General features: G+C 53.7%; 1 protein-coding gene across 7 annotated transcripts in view; it reads right to left on the bottom strand.

Annotated features, from left to right (window-relative positions):
- The window catches only part of Catspere (catsper channel auxiliary subunit epsilon), a 74,806-nt gene that overhangs the window by 12,069 nt on the left and 50,193 nt on the right, over nt 1-12,544 (bottom strand). For 4 of the 7 annotated variants that reach the window (XM_070023173.1, XM_070023166.1, XM_070023172.1 and 1 more), the window contains 2 exons: nt 8,048-8,134; nt 4,810-4,967 (listed from right to left, as the gene is read on the bottom strand). In XM_070023173.1, the coding sequence (XP_069879274.1) occupies nt 4,810-4,967; nt 8,048-8,134 (245 nt within the window). Of the gene's footprint in view, nt 1-27; nt 1,541-4,809; nt 4,968-8,019; nt 8,135-11,634; nt 11,900-12,544 lie in introns of those variants that run through there. The other 3 variants (XM_070023168.1, XM_070023169.1, XM_070023170.1) reach the window with 3 other exon arrangements.

The raw sequence follows: 12,544 nt of genomic DNA, 5'->3' as shown, positions 1-12,544 counted from the left end.
AGTGCCCTGCATCTTGTATAAACACTTCCATAGCTTGGGGAGGGGAAGAAAAAACCCAAATGCTTAAATAGGGATACAGGTTGGTCCATGTAACAATGAGATGCACAAGACACTATGTTGAGGGCTGGGAAGGTGGCTCAGTGGTAGAGCGCTTGCCTTGCATGCCTGAGGCCCTTGGTTCGATTCCTCAGCACCACATAAGCAAAATGAAAAAAGCCGGAAGTGGCGCTATGGCTCAAGTGGTAGAACGCTAGCCTTGAGCTGAAGAGCTGAGGGACAGCGCCCAGGCCCAGAGTTCAGGCCCCACGACCGGACCCAAAAAAAAAAAGACACTATGTTGAAAAACAAACCAAACGTTACAATTTAGGTAGGGAGGGGGGGAGGAGGGAAGGGGGAGTGTAGTTGTGGAGGTGGGAGGGAAGGGAGGGGAGGGGAAAAACAAAGGAAATGTACTCATGACCTTGCTCACTATAACCCCTCTGTACAGTATTTTTTTCAATAAAAAAATTTTTTTAAAAATGTAAAACTAGAAAATAGAACAAAATTATTGATTAAGGGCAAAACCTCCGGGTAGAGAGAGACTCCAGATAGAATGGACAGTAGTCAGCCTTAGCTTTTTCCATCCTTGCGAAAAAGCAAAAGAGCATCTCTCCCTCTCTCCAGCTTCCCAGATTGACAGCTTTGCAGTTCATCACGAACGTTGCTGACAACTGCAGACAGCCTGGAGAGTTATCACGAGTTAAACTGAACTATGGTGTCAGTCAGAAGCTTGCTCCCACCCAAGGTTGTATTTTGACATCTGTAATCCAGGGATATGTTTTGACTTTTTGTAATCAAGTATCAATAATCTCAATAGCATCCATAGTATCAGTTATACTGACCAAGTCAAGATTATGTTTTGCTTATGCTCTTGTGACTCAAGGCTGTTCAGTTTATGTAACTGCTTGCATGCCTTGACAAACTTGACCTACATGTAACCCCTTCCTATAAAAAGTCCCCAAGAAAAGGAAAACAGGGCTGCTCTCCCAAGCTCTGCCAGCTGGAGACAGTCGCCACGTGGCTGCTAATAAAAGGCTTCCAGCCAGGCCAGACTGACTGAGTGCTGTCCTATCTTAGAGGGAAATCGGAGTACTACGCCGGTGATGGGAACACCACTGTGGTTTAGCAGATCTAAAGGTGCTCAGTGAGGCCCTGGTAGATTAGGGAGATGAGGCATGCCTGTCAGATGTACGTAAGGTCAGAAGACGGCTCTATGGTTTTAAAGCAAATGCAAGCACCATTTGTCAAAAATGGTCCTGAGAAACAGCTCGTGGCTAAGGCCTTGGTAGAACCTGCACTGACAGCGTGGTCCCCTAGACGACCCTGAAGCCTGGGCTGCCTGTTGTCCAGGGAGGCTTATCTCCAGCGCAGGGGAGGCAGCTGACCGCTGTTGTTAAGTGCAGAGTGATTCCGCGCGGAGCTGGTCTTGGGGGGCATGCGTGAAGAGCTGAGTCACCGCTCAAGCTGGCTGGACACGTGGGGCCCCTCAGGACTCCGTTGACTGCAAAGAAAAAAAGAAGGATGTGCGGCTGCCCTCAATGCAGACGAGGGCTGTAGCTCCACCCAGGAGCGGCCCAGACGACTGAAGGAGGAAAGAAGGCCTCCCAGGAGGAGGGGCTTTCCGCGGGGTCTGTTTTCGAGGAGACGGCCTGTGGCATCATCACGGACATGAGCTCGATGTCTGGATGATGTGGCCAGGTCAGGACGTGGAAGAAGAACGGATGAGCAGTTTTAGGGGAAAGGCTTGCCAATGAAATTCTTGAAGCAAGACTAAAGAATTAGAATATCTGAGTCTCACGGGAATGTTTCTCAGAAGAGAAACCACCGGATGCTTGTTCAGTGGGCCCATAAACCCCGTGGCCGAAGTGCCCGCATCTCCCCTCTCCAGAGCTGATGTCCAGACACTGGCCAGCTCGCCTCCCATGGAGAGCCTCCTTAATCCTTGCAAAGGATGTGTATCCGGAGGCCTCAGACTGCCGCCTGGTGGCCGGTTAACTCACGTGGAAGGCATGGCGATTCTTCCTGTGACGTAACCTTAACTTTTCTGCCTTTTCTGCCTAGCGTCTGCCTGCAACACCAGCTAGAGATGCTCCACCACGTCCTGTTGTTTCTGACCAAGGACCTCACTTTAGAACCAAGGCAGGCAGAGCTGGAGCTCACTGGCCTCAAGCGGCGGCGTGGACTTTGAAGGCTGCCTTTTATTATTAGGTAATCATACGTTGCTGGTGACCTACCATGCTATCTGAAGTTTGGGTGATAAATTATACAGTGATGGAAGTCATAAAGCAGGCGTGAGAGGTCGCGGGGGAGACTGTAAAGTCCTACAATGAGGTCAGTTCTCTGAGCCTGTGACCGAGATAGACCGATCCTTCCCCACCAGCCAACCCAAGTTTAGGAACTGCAGGAGAGGACTGGGAGTGGGGTGTCTCCCTTTTCACTGAGGAGGACTCGTACACGAGAAGGAAGACCATACTTGTTCTGCAGGGCTGGGTAAAGACGCGGAGAAGTACAAACCACTAACTACTGTCATAGGGAATGGCCGTCGCTCGCTCGCTTTCTTATGCTTGGACTTCTTTGCCAGGTGTGAGACGGCATGTGGTATAACGAGCATGGCTCTGGTTAAGTAGGCAGAATTCCATTTTGACAGGTGGACTTGGTTTTGGAGTTGTTCTCTGGGAGTTGCAGAGCTTCCAATGAACCAATGATACTGCAGTCTGGGATGGTCATTTGTTTCCTTTCAGTTCACTGATTTTCTCTTCAGCTGGGTCTTGTCTCTTGCTTAATCTTGTGAGACAACATTACATTGATTATCGTTTTCATTTCCAGGAGTTTTGTGTTCCTTCTCTAAATTTTTGATAGTGTCTGACTCTTCCATTACATTTTCAAAGTCTTCTTTAAGAATAATAGACACATATTCATACATATTTTATAATCCATATGTACTAAAGCCAGGTTGTTGCAGGATGTTTTTGTTGTTTCTGTTGGCCCTTATTCATGGCTTTTTTTCCCTCTCATGTTTTGTTTATTGAAATGTTTCCTTTGGGAATTCTGTGAGGTTGCATTTCAAGCGCATTCTTGCGGAGGGGAGAAGCCTTTGTTTCTGTTGAGCACACATAAACTGGCACTACTTTAAATTCTGCGGTTGATCACTATTATCATGAGCCCATATAACTTTAAGTCCAGCCTCAAATCTAACTGAGTGCAGATTTCTAGTTTTTCCCCCTCAGGGAGCCAGGATTGATCGGGAACAGAGTCCTGCATGTGTGACACTGTACGTGGGAACTGGACGGTGGGAAGGAAGCCTGATCTTCTGATCATCTCTGACCCTTTGTGAGGGCTCCTGCTTGCTTTCCTATAGCAGATAATCCAGGTCAGTGACCCCTGGGGCTAAACGATATCTTCAAACTCCACCAATGCCATCCAATGGATTTTCACGTCCACCCTCCTCCCCACCCCGCCCCAGTGCTGCGACTTAAAGTCAGGGCCTGGGCTTTCTCCCTTTGGCATTTCACACAAGGTTGGTGCTCTACCACTTGAGCGATACCTGTATTTCTGGCTTTTTGGTGGTTAACTGGAGATAGATTTTCCTGCCCAGGCTGGCTTTGAGCCACGATCTTCAGATCTTGTCCTCCTGAGTAGCTAGGATGACAGGCATGAGCCAATGGTGTCCAGCAAAGGAGATAAATTTAGGGGAGTTGGTGATGTTTAAGTAAGTTTCAACCTACAGTCTGAGAGCCTTTTGTGCTCTCTAGGGGTGAACGCAAAGTCCCAGGAGGTTCCCTGAAGTAACAGAAAAAGCAGAATACAGGAAAGAAATTCTCCCTAAGGCCTGGAGGCAGTAGCACTAGAAGGAAAGGGGAGAGTCTAACAAGTGTGTGAGGAAATAAAGATTCATTTGACCTAATGTGGCAAATGCAGGGAAAGAGGGAATCAACATGATTTCAAGTTTTCCAGACTACATGATTAAAATAATGGGATTTTGGGTTGTGAAGGTGGCTCAGTGGAAGAGTGCTTGCTTTGAATGCATGAGGCCCTGGGTTTGATTCCTCAGCACCAAATAAACAGAAAAAGCCAAAAGTGGCTCTGTGGCTCAAGTGGTAGAGTGCTTGCCTTGAGCTGAAGAGCTGAGGGACAGCGCCCAGGTCCAGAGTTCAGGCCCCACAACTGACAACATAAAAAATAAATGAGATTTTATTTGCCCACCTCAACGAACAGGGTAGTTTTTCTTTGGGGGTTGGTATGGAGGTTGTTGTTTTGCCTTTGAATTTGTTAGGACAATGGAATTCTAAAGTGCGGATTTCCCATGAACGGTTCAAAATCCTACTTGGAGCCTAGAGGTGGAGGGGACAAGGTGCTGAGCATACAGAGGCAGCCAGTTTTCTGTAGACCTTCCACGTTCTCCACCCATCTTCCCATCTCTGAATCGCCCTGGCGCCTCTGGACTTGTGGACAACCCCAGCAGCGTGAGAAAGCCCTGGCCTCCCTGCTGCGCCTCCGCCCCTCCTGGCTGCTGGGGCAGCTGCACACGGCTCCCCACCTGCTTGACCCGAGCACCGCAAAGACGCCAGCGCATGGTGCCCTGCTAATGTAATTTCAAATCGCAATGTCCTGTCTCCCCAAAGAATTGCTGATGTGCTTACTAGAAAGTGCAAGGGAAACAGAGATAATAACAATTGGATGCTTAGTTGGTGTCAAAATAAACCAACAAAACAACGCTTTTGTTTTGAGGAATTAATGGTAAAATTATTGTAATAAAACACGTCTATTTACCTAAAGTTCGGATCCAAGACCTTCACACGGAACACATACATCCCGGTGTGGTCCGTCGGCCACAATATATGGTTATTGTTAGAAATGTTGATGATCTCGTACGGCTGATTTAAGTCTCCAGGTTTTCCAACGGCATAGGAAAAACAGGGCCTGTAATTCTGAAAGAGAGGCCAAGGCCACACTGTCAGATCACTGTCGGACTTCAGTGGTACACAAAGCTAGATCCCAGCTATCTATCCTGGAAAACTACTCGGGGCTGTCAGAGCTGTTCCTCTCTGCTCCCCGCTGAGCAGCGACCCTGGGTTAAAACTGGGCCGAAAGCAAGGGCTGCCATGTTTTCCGTGTGAACACAGGGCCGCCGTGTTTTCCACGTGAACACAGGACTGCCGTGTTTTGCGCGTGAACACAGGGCTGCTGTGTTTTCCGTGTGAACACAAGGGCCGCCGTGTTTTGCGCGTGAACACAGGGCTGCTGTGTTTTCCGTGTGAACACAAGGGCTGCCATGTTTTGCGCGTGAACACAGGGCTGCTGTGTTTTGCGCGTGAACACAGGGCTGCCGTGTTTTGCGCGTGAACACAGGGCTGCCGTGTTTTGCGCGTGAACACAGGGCTGCCGTGTTTTGCGCGTGAACACAGGGCTGCCGTGTTTTGCGCGTGAACACAGGGCTGCCGTGTTTTGCGCGTGAACACCCCGAGGTCCGCGGAGAGGAGGGCGCGTCTTCCCTGAACAAGACACGGGGTCAGGGCAGGCCCCAGCCCTCCTGGGCCCCTCCGCGGCTCTCCGTGGGGCTGACGGCGCCGTCCCCTCCCTTCACGTGTCCGTCCGTCTGTCAGTCCGTCCGTCAGGTCTCGGTTTCTCTCCCGGCATTGTTACTGGGTGGCCTGGGCCCGGCCGGCCTTCTGCCCCTCGGGAGCAGGTCATCGCGCCGGTCCTCCGTGGAGAGCACGGCAGTTGTGGCGCCAGGACTGCAGGCGGGGCCGCGTGCCCGCCCGGCCCTCAGAGGCTGTCCACGCGCGCAGCGAGGGGCGCACGGCCTGAGCTCCGGGCCTGGGCGCCGCCCGGCACCGCCTGAGCCACCGCGCACGTCCGGCTTTTCTGCTTCTGTGGCGCTGGGGAGTCGAACCCCGGGCCTCACGCGTGCGCACAGGCCAGCGCTGCGCGCCGAGCCGCCTCCCAGCCCCGCGCCTTTCCAGTCGCGTGGGTAAGGCTGCCCCGTGGACGGCCGCGCCCACCGCCCATGGCCACGGCCCAGCCCGGGAGAACCCGGGGGTAGGGAACCCACTCCCCGCGGAGTGGCAAGGACGGCGCCGGGCAGGTTTTCGGGCTCCCGGGGGTCCGGGCGAGGTGCGGACGGAGGGGAAGAGTCCAGGGGCGCTGTCTGCAGCAGCCTCAGGGCCCGTGGGCTCTGGGCCGCTCTGCTCTCAGCGTGCCCGCAGCCCGGGGCCGCTCTGAGCCCCGCAGCCAGGGCCAGCTCCCCCTCCACCCCGGCCCCCCTGCCTCGCCAGCCCGGCAGGCCCGCAGCCTGGGCCCCCCCCCAGCCCCCTGCCTCCGCCAGCCCGGCATGCCTGCAGCCCGGCCGCTGTGAGCCCCGCAGCCAGGGCCCGCTTTCTCTACCCCCCCCCCCCACTCCCGGGCCCCTGCCTCCGCCAGCACCACACGCCCGCAGCCCAGGGCCCGCTCTGAGCCCCGCAGGTCCGCTCTGAGCCCCGCAGCCAGGGATGGCTCCCCCTCCACCCCGGCCCCCCTGCCTCCGCCAGCCTGGCAGGCCCGCAGCCTGGGGCCTGCAGCCCAGGGCCCGCTCTGAGCCCGGCCACTGTGAGCCCCGCAGCCCAGGACCCGCTCTGAGCCCGGCCGCTCCGAGCCCAGCACGCCCGCAGCCCAGGGCCCGCGCTCTGAGCCGGGCCGCTCTGAGCCCTGCAGCCCCGCAGCCCCCTAGGGCCTGCTCTGAGCCCGCAGCCCTGCAGCCCAGGGCCCGCAGCCCGGCTGCTGTGAGCCCCGCAGCCAGGGCCGCTCAAGCCCAGCACGCCCGCAGCCCCGGTCGGTTGAGGCGGGAAGTTTGAGAGAGCGCTCGCCTTGCATGCTTGAGGCCCTGGGTTCGATTCCTCAGCACCACATAAGCAGAAAAAAAAAGCCGGAAGTGGCGCTGTGGCTCGAGTGGTAGAGCACTAGCCTTGAGCTGAAGAGCTGAGGGACAGCGCCCAGGCCCAGAGTTCAGGCCCCACGACCGGACCAAAAAAAAAAAAAAAAAACAATGGGGCCGGGCGTGGCTTAAGGGGCGGGGCCTCCCTAGCAGTAACTGCAAGGCCGGAGGCCCCAACAGGGCGGAGGCTGGGCCGGGAGCGGTGGTCAAGGCCTGGCCTCGCAAGCACCAGGTCCTGGGTTCGATTCCTCAGCGCCACATACAAAGACCACATAGTTCCACACATTTACGGGACATCCATAGTCCACAACCGCAGATCTCAGCGGTGACACACTGGTAGCAACACGCCTGGAAAAACCCCAAAGACAAAACCCTTTGAGATAACAGAATTCAACAGGAAAAAAAGATGTCACCTCCGACTTTGCAAACGTGAACCCCGCGTGCTTCCATGAGGCCCGGGCCGCGGGGCCGCGGGGCAGCGGGGCAGCGGGGCAGCGGGGCTGCGGGGGGCCGCGGGGCAGCGGTGGGCCACGGGGCTGCGGGGACAGCGGGGCCGCGGGGCAGCGGGGCAGCGGGGCTGCGGGGGGCCGCGGGGCAGCGGTGGGCCACGGGGCTGCGGGGACAGCGGGGCAGCGGGGCTGCGGGGACAGCGGGGCAGCGGGGCTGCGGGGGGCCGCGGGGCAGCGGTGGGCCACGGGGCTGCGGGGACAGCGGGGCAGCGGGGCTGCGGGGGGCCGCGGGGCAGCGGTGGGCCACGGGGCTGCGGGGACAGCGGGGCCGCGGGGACAGCGGGGCAGCGGGGCCGCGGGGCTGCGGGGCAGCGGGGCAGCGGGGCAGCGGGGCTGCGGGGACAGCGGGGACAGCGGGGCTGCGGGGACAGCGGGGACAGCGGGGACAGCGGGGCTGCGGGGACAGCGGGGACAGCGGGGCAGCGGGGACAGCGGGGACAGCGGGGCAGCGGGGACAGCGGGGCAGCGGGGCTGCGGGGACAGCGGGGCTGCGGGGACAGCGGGGCAGCGGGGCAGCGGGGCTGCGGGGACAGCGGGGCCGCGGCCCGCACGGCCTCTTACCGTGGGGTGTCCCTCGCGGCCTTCTTACCTCGGGGCCCCACACCTCGTCCAGCGGCAGGCTCTGGTTCTGTGCCACCATCGACTCCCACGTCTGCGCTTCATTTAAACACCCGCTCTGTCAAAACACCACCAAGTTCAGAAGGAAGAGGTGAGGCTGACCAAAAAGAGAACTCAGGACCTGACTTCCAGATCGACGAGCCTCAGGCGCCAGCTTTGTAACTCAAAACGAGAATGAAAAGAAACCACACAGGGCACACTCGCAGTAACACTCACATCAACAAACGCCCTGAAAGTTGGTATGTTTTCACAACTCCCGCGTGTGGGATGTTGGGAGAATGTCCCAAACTTACACTCTAGTGATGTCATGTGAACACTTGTCACCTGTGGATGGATATGACAGGGTATTTTTTTCTGTCAGTCCTGGGCTTGAACTCAGGGTTTGGGCACTGTCACTGAGCTCTTTTTGCTTAAGGCAAAGTGCTCTACCACATTGTGGAGCCACAGCTCCACTTCTGTTTTTCTGGTGGAGTCCATGAGACTCTCCAGCCTAGGCTGGCTTTGAACTGGGCTTCTCTGATCTGTAGCTAGAATTACAGGAGTAAGCCACAGGGCCCAGCTATGGATATGATGGTTTTAATTCACCCTTCCCAGTTTCTATGCCTTTATTTATTTTGATTGCTCTTCTTTGCCACACTGTAAAGATCTCCAGGAACAATTCTGTGTAGGAACGGTGATAGACAGCCACCCCTGTTTTCTTCATTTCAGAGGAAAGGTTTAAAAAATTTTAACCAGGGCTGGGAAGGTGGCTCAGTGGTAGAGCACTTGCCTTGCATGCCTGAGGCCCTGAGTTCGATTCCTCAGCACCACATAAGCAAAAAGAAAAAAGCCGGAAGTGGCGCTGTGGCTCAAGTGGTAGAGCGCTAGCCTTGAGCTGAAAGGCTGAGGGACAGTGCCCAGGCCCAGAGTTCAGGCCCCACGACCGGACCCAAAAAAATAAAAAAAAATAAAAAATAAAAAATTTTAACCATTATTGGGTGCTGGCAGCTCAAGCCTATAATCCTAGCTGTTCCCATCTGAGATCTGAGGGTTGTAGTTGGAAGACAGCCTGGACAGACAAATCCTAGAAACTCTTATCTCCAGCAAAAAGCCGGAAGTGGAGGTGTGGCTCAACTAGTAGAGTGGCAGCCTTGAGCACGAAAGCTAAGCAAGAGGCCAAGGCTTTGTTCAAGCCTCAATACAGACACCAGAAGGAAAAAAAAACCACTTTTTCACTAATAACTGTAAGGTTTGCTATAGTTTCTTGTATCTGTGTTTTATTAGGTTTTATTACGTTTTATTATAATTTTCTAGGATTTAAAAGTTAATGCTATGTATAGATGATAAATTCTTTTATTTTGATTTTTATTATTAAATACAAAGAGGCTTCAATTCCATTAGTCAGCTTATGAGTACATTGCACCTTGATCAATGTCACCATTTCCAGATGATAAATTATTAATTATTCTTCATCAGCTATAATACTCTTAAGCCTTCCCCCCTCCGTTCTGCTAATGTATTGAATATTTGATTTTTCAAATTATACACCAACTCTTCAGAAGACAAATAAAACTAGGATTGCATATATTATTCTTGAAGACATTACCCAATTTGGTTTGCTAATGTTTTTTGTTTTTGTTTTGTGTTGGTCATGGGGCTTGAACTCAGGGCCTGGTACTGTCTCTGAGCTTTATTGCTCAAGGCTAGTACTCTATCATTTTGAGCCACAGCACCCTTCCAGTTTTCTGGAAGGAAATCAGAGCCTCATGGACTTTCTTGCCTGGGCTGGCTTTGAACATGATCCTCAGATCTCAGCCTCCTGAGTCGCTAGGATTACAGGTATGAGCCACTGTACCCATTTGTTTACATGTTAATATCTATATTTATGAGTGAGAATGGTCTGAAATTCTCTTCTCCTTTAAGATTATTAGTATATCACCCTGGATTCACAGAATGCATTGGAAAGTCATTCCACTCTCTGGAAATGTTTTATAAACCTGAAGAAAAAAATTTCTGCTCAGGTATGGTGATGTACACCTGTAGCCCTGCTATGTAGGAGACCTCAATAGGAGAATTACAGTGAAGGATGGCCTGGGTGAGAAACTCAGCCTCTAAAATAACTAAAAGAGAAAGAAAGAGCTGGGGTATGGCCCAAATAGTAGGGCAAAGGAAGGAAGAAAGGGAGAAAGGAAGGAAGGAAGGAAGGAAGGGAGGGAGGAAGGGAGGGAGGGAGGGAGGGAGGGAGGATGGATTTGGTTTTTCTTTAGTGTTTGGTAGACTTGGAGTTTCCATGTTTTTCCTTGTATCCTGACACCTCAGTGAGTTGTGTTTTTCTTTCCATTCACCCAGTGTGTAAGGTGCTGACACAGTTGCCAAGTGTGTAAGGTGCTGACACAGCTGTTGAGTGTGTGGCAGGCATCCTTCTGTTCTTCACATTTATGGGCTCTTTCACTGCTGAGCCCGGTGGCTCCTGAGATTAGCTCCTTAGGCCACATTCTCTGTTTTTTTTTTTTCTCTCTCTCTCTCTTCATCAAATGATTTTTCAACTGTTCCAAGAGACAATTTGTGATTTGTAGACCTGCTGTATCCTAAGGTTTCATCTATTTATGTATATCTTTAACTTTACTTCTTTCTTTCCTGTTACTTTTTTCCCTCTAGTCCTGGGGGGTTTAAACTCAGGGCCTGGGCACTGTCCCTGAGCCTCTTTGTGCTCAAGGCTAGCACTCTACCACTTGAGCTGCAGTGCCACTTCTGGCCTTTTCTGAGGAGTTTATGGGAGATAAGAGTCTCACAGACTTTCCTGCTTAGGCTGGCCTTGAACCCCTTATCTCATCCTCCAGAGTAGCCAGGATTACAGGCGTGAACCACCCATCAAGGTGCTGTTTTATATGAACCTGGAGGCCAGGTTTATCAACCATGCTGTCCAACCCTTCTCTACCTTACTTCTTGTCTGTGGTGATCGATAGTTACTAAGAGAGTAAAGGTAAAATCTCCTGCCACGTGCATCTTCCTTTTCCAGTTCTTTTTTCTGCCAAGGCCATTTGGCTATCTATGAACACCCTTAGGGCCATACAACATTACCAGTCACTATCAGTACAGGCAGGACAGACCGAAGGCCACTGGGAAGCAGCCTGCGGAGCTGGAAATACGGCTCAGGTGGAAGAACACCAGCCTGTGAGTGAAAGCGCCAGACCCGGAGTTCACATCCCAGTCCTGGAAAGGGGGGGAGGAGGAAGAGGAGGAGGAGGAGGAAGAGGAGGAGGAGCAGCAGCAGGAGTGGGAGGAGGAAGAGGAGGAAGAGGAGGAAGAGGAGGAGGAGGAGGAAGAAGAGGAGGAGGAAGAGGAGGAGGAGCAGGAGCAGGAGTGGGAGGAGGAAGAGGAGGAAGAGGAGGAAGAGGAGGAGGAGGAAGAGGAGGAGGAGGAAGAGGAGGAGGAAGAGGAGGAGGAGGAAGAGGAGGAGGAGGAGGAGGAGGAGGAGCAGCAGCAGGAGCAGGAGCAGCAGCAGGAGCAGGAGCAGCAGCAGCAGCAGATGAGAAACACACCTGGGCATAGGTATGTGATTACTTTACTGGCCTTATATTATGGCGTGGAGGCTGAATGTTCCACATAAGTGAAACTCAATGAAGTGAAAGTGGCGCATCTCAGAAGTGTTGCGAGCTCCCGGTGAAGGGACTCACCTTTTCGGTATGTCCAGTTTCTTGTAGCTCTGAAGGGGCCTGGGGATGCAGCCTCGTGGATGGGGCCCCTGGGTCCAGGCAGCGGGAACCGGGGGCCATGAGGAGCTCCAGAGAGCGAGAGCGAGAGCGAGGCCCGGGAGCTGGCGTCCGGGAGGCAGGGCCTCCACCTGGAGCCGTGAGGTGAGCCGGGATGACTGCAAGTCAGTGCTGGAGAGGGACTTGTGGTGTGTGGACAGGAAGACACAGTGGTTTGGGGTGAGACTGTGGGGCAGGGAGGGGTGGAGCAGAGGCTCCCATCCTGGGTGGGGCTCGGTGTCGTGTCACTCCCCGGCGATGGCCAGGGGAACGGGGACACCTGGCAGGTTGGACGTGGATGGCAGCTCTGGCACAGAAGAATGCCACTTCGGAAGCCGTGGGGTTATGTCTGAGCTGCTGGGGAATCAGGAATTAATGTGGGTAACTTCTAGGGTGCCATTGTGGGGGGTAAGGGGTGCCCTGCGCCTTTGTGTTGCGTGGGGGGGGTCACTGAGGAGTGACACACCCTCCAACAATCGCACACCGACTGCAGTGCGGAGAGGGTAGACCACAGAACCACAGCACCCCACTCTACACACAGTGTACTTTTTTTTCTGACCCCTTTATGTCTGTTTTACATGGCAATGGCTTGTTTTGTGACAAATGAATTTTGGTAGCTATTGAAGTTAAAACAGAAGTAATATGGACTTTAAAAAACTTCTATGGAAGTCGGGCACTGGTGGCTCACGCCTACGATCCTAGCTTACTCAGGAGGCTGAGAACTGAGGATCTTGGTT

Source organism: Dipodomys merriami, unplaced genomic scaffold (genome assembly GCF_024711535.1).
Source record: "Dipodomys merriami isolate MVZ:Mamm:240054 unplaced genomic scaffold, mDipMer1.0.p SCAF_158, whole genome shotgun sequence".
Classification (NCBI taxonomy): Eukaryota; Metazoa; Chordata; class Mammalia; order Rodentia; family Heteromyidae; genus Dipodomys; species Dipodomys merriami.
The sequence above is the reverse complement of the archived record's forward strand: the minus strand, read 5'-3'. Positions and strand labels throughout refer to the sequence as shown.